Source organism: Rhineura floridana, chromosome 10, assembly GCF_030035675.1.
Source record: "Rhineura floridana isolate rRhiFlo1 chromosome 10, rRhiFlo1.hap2, whole genome shotgun sequence".
Taxonomy (NCBI): domain Eukaryota; kingdom Metazoa; phylum Chordata; class Lepidosauria; order Squamata; family Rhineuridae; genus Rhineura; species Rhineura floridana.
In genome coordinates, this window is record NC_084489.1 from 64,746,087 (window position 1) to 64,758,209 (window position 12,123).

A 12,123-nucleotide genomic window follows, 5' to 3' on the forward strand; every position below is an offset into this window, starting at 1 on the left:
ACATGCCATGCGACATGTATGATAAAGCTACTGCTTATTAGGGTTCCCACTGTTCATTGCAATGCAGATTGTTCTGACAGCGACTTAAAAATGAATAAAAATAGCATAATCCCTGCCCTACATCAAAAGGGAGCTATGATGGGAATTGTGGAGGTAAGGGCTAGGAATTTCCAGGAGACTTTGGGGGAAGCCATGATAGTTAATTTGGTAAAATAATGCAGCATACATATGTAGGTTCCATATGCTCCAAGTCAGAAGGGGGAAATGACACTGAGAGAAATCTAATAGGGAAGTATAAAAATGCTCATTTGTTGTATTCCCATTTAATAAATCGAGCTGCGAGTTTTAACACTTGATCTAATCATGTTCATGATGCGTTTCTAATCCAATTAAGTGATTTCTTTAGTGCTGATAGAACTAAAGGGATATTCAGGGGAGTTTTGGAAGCATGTGGACAATTCCATCTGTTTGAAGTACTTGTACAGTTCCAGATGTGAAACCAGTGCATGTGGTATATGCAGTCCTCTCTGGAGATTTGTAAGAACTCAAAAAAGCAAAACCATAATGACAGAATGATTAGACAGGTTTAGCAGGAAAAGAATTGCTCAAGACACCCAGGAATGAGACTACAACCACATGCAATAAGAGAAAACATCTTTATTATATGCCCATGACATGCCCCTTCCCCCCCAAAAAAGAATGTGGAGAGACAATGTTGTTAAACTTACATTTTTAAATAGTCCCTAGTGTGCCTTTGGAAAAGGTAAAATAGTGATTTTTCTCCAAAAAAAACACCATAAGAGTATGTTATACTCAAAATAAAAAGGACTTTTCCATTTTTTATATTTACTTCTGTTGTGTTAATTTTAGTCAAATATACATCACCTGTAACAAGAACCTAAAGTACATATTTCTGTGGCATTCTAATTCAGTGTTTTCCCACTCCAAGCTAGTAAGACTGCAGTATTAAGAAAGAAAATTCCTGAGGACGTAGTAAAAATTGTTTGGAGAGTCAGCCGTACTTTGCTTTCTCTGTAGCTAGAGCCAGCCTGCGGATGTTTGCAATGCAACCAGCCGCTGCTTCCTGAAGTGTTTCGTCCGTAGAGCCTGCCATCCCCAGCAGAAGCTTGTTAAAAAAGCAACAACATGCAAGAAAAAATAAAATAAAATGAGAATGAGCTCCAAACCAAAACCATTATACTGAAAATAAATTATTTCAAAATAATATGTCTACAGAAACATATCCAGTAATGAATGAAAACAGCCATATGTTCCGCAAGTCTGGAATTAAGTTTTCAAGGCTGGATTCTCAACAGCCCATCTACAGAAAGAACAGTGGCCAAAATGTATAACAGAGTTCCAAAAAGGACTAAACAGATGAATGGAAGATAAGCATATCAATGGCTGTTAGACAGAAAGCTCAGACCATTTCTCATAAAGGTTGTTTGTATGCCTTTCAGTGCTGAAAACTAAAAGTGCCCATCCTTTTTAAATGTCACAGCTGAAGCATCCAGATCTTGTCACTGGTCAAAGAATGAATTCAGGGCTAGATACTCCATTAGCATGACACAGTGTGACTGTTCTTATGTTTGTTCCACAAAATTATTCACAAAGATAAATTTTATTGCAGGGTAAGAGTCTTCCCGTCTGGTTTTATTGCTATGCCATGTATCACTTTTTTCCTAAGTGGATATAAATTTCCACTTGGGAAAAAGTATTTTGTTATCTATGCATCATGACATGTTATTTTCTGTTGAAGGCACACAGATGGGGTAGCCGATACAGATAGCGGCCGTTAAATTAGAAGCAAATATCAGAAAATAACTCACATCTACATAGAAATTAATTGTGGTAAAGGCAACAGCTGAGTTACATATGCCTATGAGGGCAGAAATGAGATTGTGAAGTTCAACACAAGGCTGACACACACAAAATGGCAGCCCTGTGTCAAGTTCTTTTCCCTCTCCCTACAATGTTTAGCCAGATTTACCTGTGCCGTTCCCTGGGAAGAGGTGTCAATCATTAAACCACTCAGGGAATTGTATCTCTCTGAGGAGAATAGGAGTCTGCTAACAACTCTCAGCTCCCTTCACAAACTACACTTCCCAGGATTCTTTGGGGGAAGCCATGAGCGTTTAAAGTGCAATAACGGTGGTATAAATGTATGGTGTGAATGTGGTCTTAGTACAGAATCCAGGGCCAGCCCCAGGCATGCTGGGGACCTTGGGCATCAGTTTTCCCCAGGCCTTGGGGTGTGTGTGCATGCACACATCCACACGTGCGGCCCCCACCCCCCCACCTACCTGTCGCCTGTCTTTTAGCATTGCCATTAACCAAGATGGCGGCCACAGTCCCTAAGGGGATGAAGCCTCCACCGCCATTTTGGTTGATGGCACGCGTGCGTGCTATGCACGTGCATCTCTGCCATCAACCAAGATTGCAGCAGGGGCTTCAGCACCTTAGGGAAACCTTGGCCACCATCTTCATTAAGGGCAAAGCTAAAAGGCAGGAGACAGGTAGGTGAGGCGAGGGAATGGCAGGCAGGTGGAAGCTCCTGCCCTGCGATCTGTGGCTCCTGCCGCGGATCGCAGGTGAGCAGAAGGGCCCCTCAGGGGCCCCTGTAGCTCCAGGGGCCCTCGAGTCAGTGCCCCACCTGGCCGCCCTTTAGAACCAGCCGTGACAGAATCAACAAAATGACAATATGCCTACTTAAAATCTTTGCTCTCCACCAATAAAAGGTTGTTTTGTGGCAGCAAGTCTATGACATGTAACTGCTTAAACATTTAACTTAAGGGTGCTACACAGAACCTTAGATTTTGGAAAGCCTCCCAAACTTTTAATATGGCCTCAGGTAATCTGAAGTCCACATAACCTTAATTAAAACTCTCCTTTTTCAGCCTGCAGCCCTCAGTATTCTGAATCCATCCAAACATCATTGAATCAAACCACAAAAAAATCTGTTATCATTCAGTCTTTGTGCACATTTTTCATACTGCTACAGTATTAACATAAAATTATGGACTGCTAAATATAAAAGCAGAAATTGAACACAGATTTAAGAACTATATTCTACCTTTCACTGACTTTCCAGTGGCTGGGATACATGGATCACAGCTGCGTACATATGGTACATGCTTATACAGATCAAAGCATTTTATACTTCAGGAAGTATTTGTGTTAGACTAATGCACAGCATAAGCATCTTGCCAGTCACCTCTCACCCTCTGACCTCTCAATGTAACTTGTAAAAACATTCCATTTTCTTGCTTGAATTCCATTTTATTTTTTTTTAAAAAAGGTTTCTACATATTTAGCACAAAGTTCACAGATTCACAGAACTGTAGAACTTCAAGAGGCAAAGGTTTCAAGGTAAAATGTTGCTACATGGTCAGCTAGACCAGTTCAACAGACAAAAAGCAGGATTTGCCTTAATCCAAAACTTACTTTGCAGATTTGCCTATATAATTAAAAGACACAGTCCATTTATTGTTTGTTACAAGAAAGGAGGACAACCGTATATCAGCACTAGCACCTATACTACAACCCCTAAATAAATTAACAGACAAAAACAACACAATCAACAGAGCAACTATTGTAAATTGCTAGAGACTAAAGGAGCAACACTTGGGAGTAGCGATAGCACATGGTGCACCAGCCTATAGCTCTGTCTATAGGCTGACAGTTGGATCAGATATTCCACTTGCTCTATGGACGAGCTGGTCCTGATGATAATAAATATACCACTTAATTGCAGTAATCTCTAAGCGGCACACAAGAAACTCTATACAATGAAAATAAAAATGAGATAAAACTACAAAATCAGAAGTCAGTTAAGGCTTCCTAGCATAAAAACATCTTCAGTGGATGCTGGAAGTTCAACAGGAGGGAGCCTGTCTGCCCTCAACTGGAAGGGAATTCCATAAAATTGGGCCCACACCACAATACTGAATGCACGACTCTTGGTGGATATGAGTTATGCATCAGAGCCATGGAGACCAGTAACAGTGATTTGGCAGGATATAAGGGATCAGAAGGTCCCTGAGGTATCCTAGACCCAATCTGTTATGTCCTTGTAAGAACCTTGAATCTGGACTGGTAGTGTATTGGCAGCCAGTGCAAGCTTTTGAGTTATGTGCTGGTGACAGTCTGTCCCCATCAACAGTCTAGCTGCAGTGGTTCGCACTAGCTGGAGCCTCTGGACCAGACATAAGGATAGCACTACACAAAGGACACTGCAATGATTGAGTCTTGAGGTTACCAATGCATGGATCACTGTGATCACCATGGTTTATACCAACACAATGTTCTTGCTTTCAGCCTCATGGGAGACATTTCCATGTTGTAGTTTGGGAAGGAATTTTTACGTAAGCAGATTCCCTGTTGATTCTGCAGTTTTTAACTTTCCCTAAGACAAACGTCTTCATCATCAGGCAATCTGCTTATGGAAAAAAATTATTTCCAATCTGCAACATGGCAATATCTCCCTTGAGGCTAAAAACAAGAACACCTGGTTTCTGATCTTCAGATATGAGGCCATCTATAGAAAACCAATTTACATGGTGATTACTAGGTGATAGTCAAGTGACATGTCAGAAGCTACACAGTATGACAAGTGTTGTCATACTGTATGGTGGATGAACACTGCTACTAAAATTAGCCTCCAAATCATGGTCATATGGACCAATTCTTTTGCACACAATCAGTGCACAGCTATTAATTCATAGTCCCATAATTGTTACAGAAATTAAGTCCCAAAATGATGCGCCCAATCAAGCTGATAGGGAGAGAATTGGAACTTTTGTCACTGACATCAGTGGATAATGGGTAAGTCCCTGATGTTGCTATGCTTTATTGACTAACAGCAAAGGCATAGTGCTCACATTGGAAATGACTGCATTGTTCAGCTCTATTTCTCCAACTCAACCTTTCTCTGTTTCTTGAAGTGCCTTCCTCCACTCAACTCCTAAAATGTCACCACCTATTTATGTTTCTTCAGTGAACTGCAGTTCTGATCAGCTCTCATTGCAACATGTTCCCTCAGGCACGCAGAATTTTTCCTGTGAACCTTATAGATGAGTTAAAGGCAGAAGTATTTCATGCGCCTCATTCAAAACCAAAAATATGCATGTACACAGTGTACATATGGTGGTTTCAAAAAGTCTTAAGTTTGACATTTTGAAACAAGACAAACATAGGCTATTTATAATTATAGTCTGGATGTTCACAGTAGATCTTTTGCGTTCCTCAATGATGAACCCCAAAATAATTTTCCCATAATAGTCCTTTGGATGATTTTGGCTTGGTAACCAATTCATTAAACTAGATTCCTATGAACAAAACAGATTTTTTTAATGTTATTTAGTAGCAGTAACAGAAGTGTTTCTTCCCAGGGAAGTCCCTCTTTCCCTCCCTTTTTTTTCATTTCTAGGGCCCCTTCCCACCTTCATGTGCTTTTTTCAAGGATACACCCAAGAATGTAAAACATCAATGTGACAAACATGTGTATTGTTACACTTGGCAAACTTCATGTTCTAGAGTGGATCTGAGCCAGGATTTCCGTTGGCAAAGTCATCACATTATCAGTTCTACTACACTGGCAAATAATTGATCATTTTAAAAAGATGTTCGTTAAAAGGTCTCACTGAAAACATGAACTTCAAGATGGTGTTAGGTTTGTTTGAGACAGCATGGCCACATGCAATACTATACAAAAGATGGCAGAGTTGTTCTCGTTTGCAAGTCTGGCAAAAAAAAAGTATTTTGTTGGAGAAAATACTGGGCTCATTCATTTTAGAGAGGTTTGAATGCAAAATGTTGGAGGCAATCTATAATTTCTAATATGAAAGAATGGCTTGAAAAAGCTTGACATTTTGCCCTTGAAGCTAAAGTTATATGTGAATATCGGAGGGGGGACGGGACACAAAAATTGACAATTTTTTAAACAGCTACTGTCCTTTTATTAATTCCCCCCCCCATCGCTCCCAAATATACACAATTGCTTTATAGTTTCTTCACGTGATATTTTTCTTTTTCATTGTGTGTGTGTGTGTGTGTGTGATTGGGTTGGATCTAAATGAGCTTTTCTGTGAATGGACAGAGTCATTTATTTGTTGAATGAATTTAGATCCAGGAGGGTATCCATAAATGAAAAGGGGGGGCAATCTTTTTTCTTTCTTTCCCACCCAGTCTGTGTCCTCTTCCTCCAAAGTTCTTAATAAAAAAAGGCAGAAAGGTCATCAATAGCAGGCAACAGCTACAAAAATGCAATGTTGCCTGTTCATGCTCAGAAGACAACACTTTGACTCCTCCTCGTAGTTCACTAGGCCAATTACTTTTGAGTATGCTTCTCTAGTTTGATACTATAGAAATGATCCCTGAAAATATAGTCTTTGCCAATTCCATCTTTCCCCTATAGCTCCCTGCACCACCTTCATTGCTGTTCCAGATATTTCTCCAACCTCTTAATTTGAGAGCTGAATTCATTGTCTTTTTACTTTTGCATTAAAGGTGTATTCATTAAAAGAAAAACACCAACTTACAACTTTAAAAAAATAATCTTTTACATTGGTTTTAGTTAGGGAGAGGCAGGGTGCACTAAGGTCCCATAAAAAGGATCAGATAGCAGGTGATGTAAAAGACTCTCTGCCTTAGACTCTGGAGAGCTACTGCCACTCAGAGTAGATGATGCTAGGCCAGGTGGAAAGTTTGGCATTTATGACTTGGTGTAAGTCAGCTTCCTATGTACCTCCCAAAGCTACCATCCCCCCCACCGGCTTTGATTATTTTTAGCACCACACTTTACTCTCTTTAACTGTTGTTGTATTGATTATTGTCTTGTGGCCTATTGCTAAGTGTCCTGGAAAGTTGAAATTGAAGGATGGAATTAAAATATGTTAAATATATCAATAAATCCCCAAATGGCCAAGGATCATTTTTGCCCTGTCATTCAGGCAAAAGAAAGGACTCCCAAATGCTACACCACAGTTGTTGCAAAGAAATATTGGGGTACACATGAAGATACAATGTTCATAACTTTAGCAAAGTTGATTATTGACTCTGGATCTCCTCAGAGCACATTGTAATTCTGTATGACTATGGCACAGGAAGAAGCAGAATTACAAGCCAAGCCGCCATTCCGCATATAATTTTGTTTTCGTGTTAAATACTTCACAATATTATCATTTTTGCTCATTAGCATTTTTGCTAACTACATTACATGCATGCAATTACAAGTAATTTACATTACAATTTATAATGTAGTTCCATTACATGTAATTACATTACATGGATGCAGTGTTGCGCTGGATGAAGGTCAATAAACTGAGGCTGAATTATGATAAGATTGAGGCACTGTGGGTGGGTGGTTCCCTGCTCCAGACATTGGGTTGATTGCCCATTCTGGATGTAGTCTCATGCCCGTATGGGTGAGTCATTTGGAGGTGCTCCTGGATCCACCACTATAACTGGAGGCGCAAGTGGCATCCATGGTGTGGAGTGTCTTTTGCTAACTTTGTATGGTGTATCACCTACAGCAGATCCTGAACCGGGATTGTCTGACCACAGTGATCCATGCACTGGTAACCTCAAGGCTGGGTTACCAATGAGCTCTATGCAGGGCTGCCTTGGAGGCTGGTGATATGGCTATTGTGTTGGCTACCCTGCCGGAAATACATTACACCTGTGTTGAAAGAACTGCACTGGCTGCCTATTTGTTACCAAGCCAGATTCAAGGTACTTATAGCGACATACCAAGGCTCTAAATGTGGGACCCAGATATTTGGCAGAGCACCTATCCCTATATAGATCTGTCTGTACTTTAAGATCTGCTGGAGATGCCCTCTTTAGAGTGCTGAACCATCCCAAAATTTGGTGTGTGGGAATGCCAAATGGGTCATTCTCAATGCAAGTGTTCTCTGATTATGGAACTCTCAAATAATGTGGTGACCATAAACACATTAGGGAGTTACATTTGTGGTGACACTGATAGCTTTAGTAGGATGTACATTGGTTCTGTGTACTTTCTGATTTACAAGGTGAACAGTGGGGATTCAGGTGAGGTTTTCACATTCCTGAGTCAGACTGCATCATTAGCATCTTGAGTAAGACCAGGGACTCCCTAAAGTCCCAAGGTTCTTTGCAGGTACCCTAAAACACTGCACTTTGAAAGCAAGTGGGGAGTAGGGATGTGCCAGAATTCTGCCTCATTCAGATTTGGGACCAAAATTTTCATTAATTCATTTTTTCTCAATGGCTATCAGATTTTAACGTAGCAAATTTCTGTGGCTATTTTTGAAAATGGACTTTTAAAAAAACCCACCTCTAAAACATGGATTGTAAGATATCGGTATTTCTTTTAAAAAATATCAGTATTTCCTTCAAAATATCAATATTTCTTTTAAAAATATTGATATTAATATTGATTTTTTTTCAAGTAAAAAAAACGTGAATCAGTAAAAGCAGCAGCTAGCAGATACAGAACAAGCTTGAATTGATGCCATCCTGTTAGGATGATGGAATGCTTTCGAACCGGCACCAGCCAACGGATCTCATCCCTAATGTGGAGGAAGTGGAAAGGGGGAGTATTTTTCAGTTTGATGGACAGGGCAGGTCTAGGTGTACAGTTTAATTTAATTTTCTCAGGGTACTCCAATTAGGGTGATTTGGGGGAGAGACTAAAAACTTTGTTTTTCATGTGGGTTTGTGTTGTTTTTCCCACCCCCCTTTTCCCATACAAGTCAGTGGAGAGATCTCTCTCTGCCAGGTAAAATATGTATTCCCAGAAATCTGTGGTGGTGGGCAGAATGACCCTGAGCATAACATTTCTTCTGCCGCAGTCTTTCCTACGAACCCTTGACCCTTTTTCCACCACCCCACCCCCATCATTCCTACTGTACCCACCCCAACTGAGTTAAGTCAATCTATGTGGGAGACCCCCTGCAGGTATTGTTCTGAAATTTGGCAGGCTTCATTCTCTCAGAAGGGGTGACCATTGCATCCAAGCAAAAAATAAAAGGTACTTTTAAGATGCCCTACAAAAAAAAGACTTAGGAGTATCTGCCTACAATGTGCCAGGCTTAATATGCTCTGGAGGGGCTCCTAAGTCTGGAAATTTCATTCACTACTGTGACAAGGAAAGAAAATTATAGCTGTTTTTAGATTCCCCGTTATAATGAATTGGGGGGGGGAATAGAACCTAGTTTTAACAGATTTAATTAGATATCAAGTAACAAGTCAAACTGGAAACACACAGTTCAGGGTGCTGCAGCCACATACACAAATCGAATCTTGCGGTTGGTGCACACTCCTAGAATATGCCTATGTTTTCTTATAAATCAGCTACAAGGATACCATTTTGTATCCGGGATTATTATAATTCTTGACTCTTCTTGATATCTCTTCTTGTGTGGCATGTGACAAGTGCAAATGTGCTTGTTCCACCATGTGTGCTCATACGGTAGGATGGCACAATCAACGGCACAGCCAACTGCAGCTCCCCATTGCATGAACACTCAGAAAAACAACCTAGCTTATGACTGTCACATATGATGTGTACAAATGTTTTACTACTGAAGGAGTATGTCATCATGGATGAAGCAGCCATAGTACAAGTGGACACACATGGGCTGTGCTGATGCCCATGCAGGATCTTTGTCCATGATACAGTGCAAAACAGTGATTGTTGTAGGAAAATTCTTCACTATTTGGCACCTTTGGGGTTTAAAGCTTCTTAACTAACCCAGCTATTAGGTAAGCTATAGTCTGCTCAGGTTGTATATATACATAAATAAAACCATATATCATAAAGACACCAGAATCTCCAGTCACCTTTAGTCCAAGGCAACTGAACCCTGGGTAAGTGCTGGAGCCCCTACAAGTCTCTCACTGCTCAGAGTGTGGGCTGCGCACCACAATATTTTAGTTTAAATGCATACAAAAACATGTATTTTAGGGAAATATGCACAAACATCTATGGATTTTCATGTTTTTTTAAATTTAAATTAAATTCCTGATGAAACAGGATGGAATGAACTTATGAAGGAGTATATGCAAAACTGAAAACAGACTGATCCATTCCTACATAAATCAGAAGGCAGTAACTTAACTATGTGAGGGAAAGTGCCCACTGGCTGGGCCCAACTTTTTCTTAAGAGGCTTGTTGCCAAAGAAGCTTTCAATATGAAGCATTTAATACTCTTTGGAAAAACATGCTTTATCCTTTTAAGAAATAAATAGCGAGCAACTGCCAAATCCTGCAACCATATTTAGTACTAGAGAGTTGCAAAAAATGATGAGTTGTATAAACATCAAATGTTTTTAACTTGCATAAAAAGTAAAAAAGATGCAACCCCTTAGTTTTATAATGGTTGATGTATTTCACTACCACAATGGCAGATTATTGTTTCTGAGTGATACTAGAAATTACTGACTGCACTTTTCCTTTCCAATTTAGCATTTTGCTTCCTCCACAAGCTATTTTATGAAAAGATGTAAAATTCCTTATACTAAGTTCTTCTAATTAGCAAGAGGATAGGAATAGTAGCTGTTCTCCAAAATAACATTTTACATGATTTTTATAATATAACATAAAAGAAAATATTGTCGTGAATAAAAACATATGGTAGAAACATATCCAAAAAAGTATCAATCTAGATGCAGCCAAGATTTTCCTTTTAACATTGGAAACATTTGAGGCATCCAGGTTTGTGTTTTTTATATGTATATATGTAATTTGCCCCTGCGAAAAAAGGCTTCCTGTTCAATTAAATGACAAACAATACAGCATGTAGTAGAATCCAAAAATAATTAGGATTGCCATTTCATTGCTACTTAAATTCAGAGCTCCTTTCTATTTCCAGATGAACAAAAGGGTAACACAATATTTGGAATGCACAAGTTGCCGAAAGAGAACTTGGCCTCTGATACCGTGGTCGAAAATGAACAGATTCCAACTGAAAATGGACAATGGGAAATTCCCCTTTGGAGTGAAACCTAACTATTGGCATGCAATCAGAGGATGCATTAAGCCAAGATGCTCACTAATCCCTTACCCCAGAACAAACAGAGATGTCGGAAGCTGGATCCATTGGGCTGATTGCCTTCTGTTCTACTCTTTCTTAGGAACACTTATGGTAAGGAGTCTCTTGGCATGATCTAACTAAAACTGTCAATCAGAGTGACAATGAATTTAGATACCATTAAAAAATGGATACCTTAAAGAATTTTGTAGGCCAGGGAGAGTTGAGCACAAGTTTTGTTTAAGGTTGTCCATTATTCGCCATTTATTTAGTTGGGTGTTTGTGGAGTATGAATCAATGGTTGAATCCATTTTTTAAGAATTCTAATGCCACAAAATGTCAATATATGATCTTGAATAGGGGATCTTTTAAAGGCATTTTCACAGGTGAAGTTTAATTTGCCTTTGAGCCTCTTGGATGTTATTTCTGAATGTTTTTAATGGATAGGACATGTGGAGAAACTGAACACACACCATATTAGGGGTGTAGAATCTCTCTGTGTAGGAGACAAATAATTTGGTGAATTGGGTGATTTGAGTCTCTTTCCCCTCTCCTGAGTTCAGGTATGATGTCAATAATGGATCAGGGTCCCCAAAGGCCTTGTGTGGCTCCATTGATTCTGTTATTTTCTTTACCTTATAGCTCTATGCTTTCCTATACCTCTATCTTTCTCTAGGTCCATGAGCTTTGCCAGAAGTAAGGCTGTCCAAAATATGGCCTGTAGGGCACTGAATAGCTTCATTTAGATAACATTTTGGACAGTCTCATGTTGTAAGGCCTAGTGGAGGACACAAGCACCAGAAAGGGAAGTCCAATGTGTAACTGCAAAGTTTTAAAAAATGTACAAGTAAGAATATGCATAAGAGCGTAATAACACAAGAAGAGCCTGCAGGATCAGGCCAGTGGTCCACTTAGTCCAGCATCCTGTTCACACAGAGACCATCAAGATGCCCAAGGGAAACCCGCAAGCAGGACCTGAGCACAAGAGACTCTCCCCTCCTGCAGCTTTGAGCAACTGGTATTCAGAAGTATACTGCCTTGATTATGGAGGCAAAGCATAGCCATCAAGGCTAGTAGCCATTGATAGCCTTATCCTTCATGAAAACAC

The 12,123-nt window shown here is 39.8% G+C and overlaps 1 protein-coding gene and 1 non-coding gene across 12 annotated transcripts in view; both read right to left on the reverse strand.

Moving 5' to 3' along the window:
• Window positions 1–671: 671 nt before the first annotated feature.
• Window positions 672–12,123, reverse strand: part of ODAD2 (outer dynein arm docking complex subunit 2) — a 114,532-nt gene continuing 103,080 nt past the window's right edge. For all 11 annotated transcript variants that reach the window (XM_061587165.1, XM_061587168.1, XM_061587169.1 and 8 more), the window contains one exon: window positions 672–1,126. In XM_061587165.1, coding sequence (XP_061443149.1) covers window positions 1,013–1,126 — 114 coding nt within the window. In that variant the 3' untranslated portion in view covers window positions 672–1,012. The remainder of the gene's footprint in view (window positions 1,127–12,123) is intronic.
• On the reverse strand, window positions 6,178–6,390 carry LOC133365699 (small nucleolar RNA U3). The gene has a single exon (XR_009758292.1). It is a non-coding gene; the product is annotated as a small nucleolar RNA U3 (small nucleolar RNA).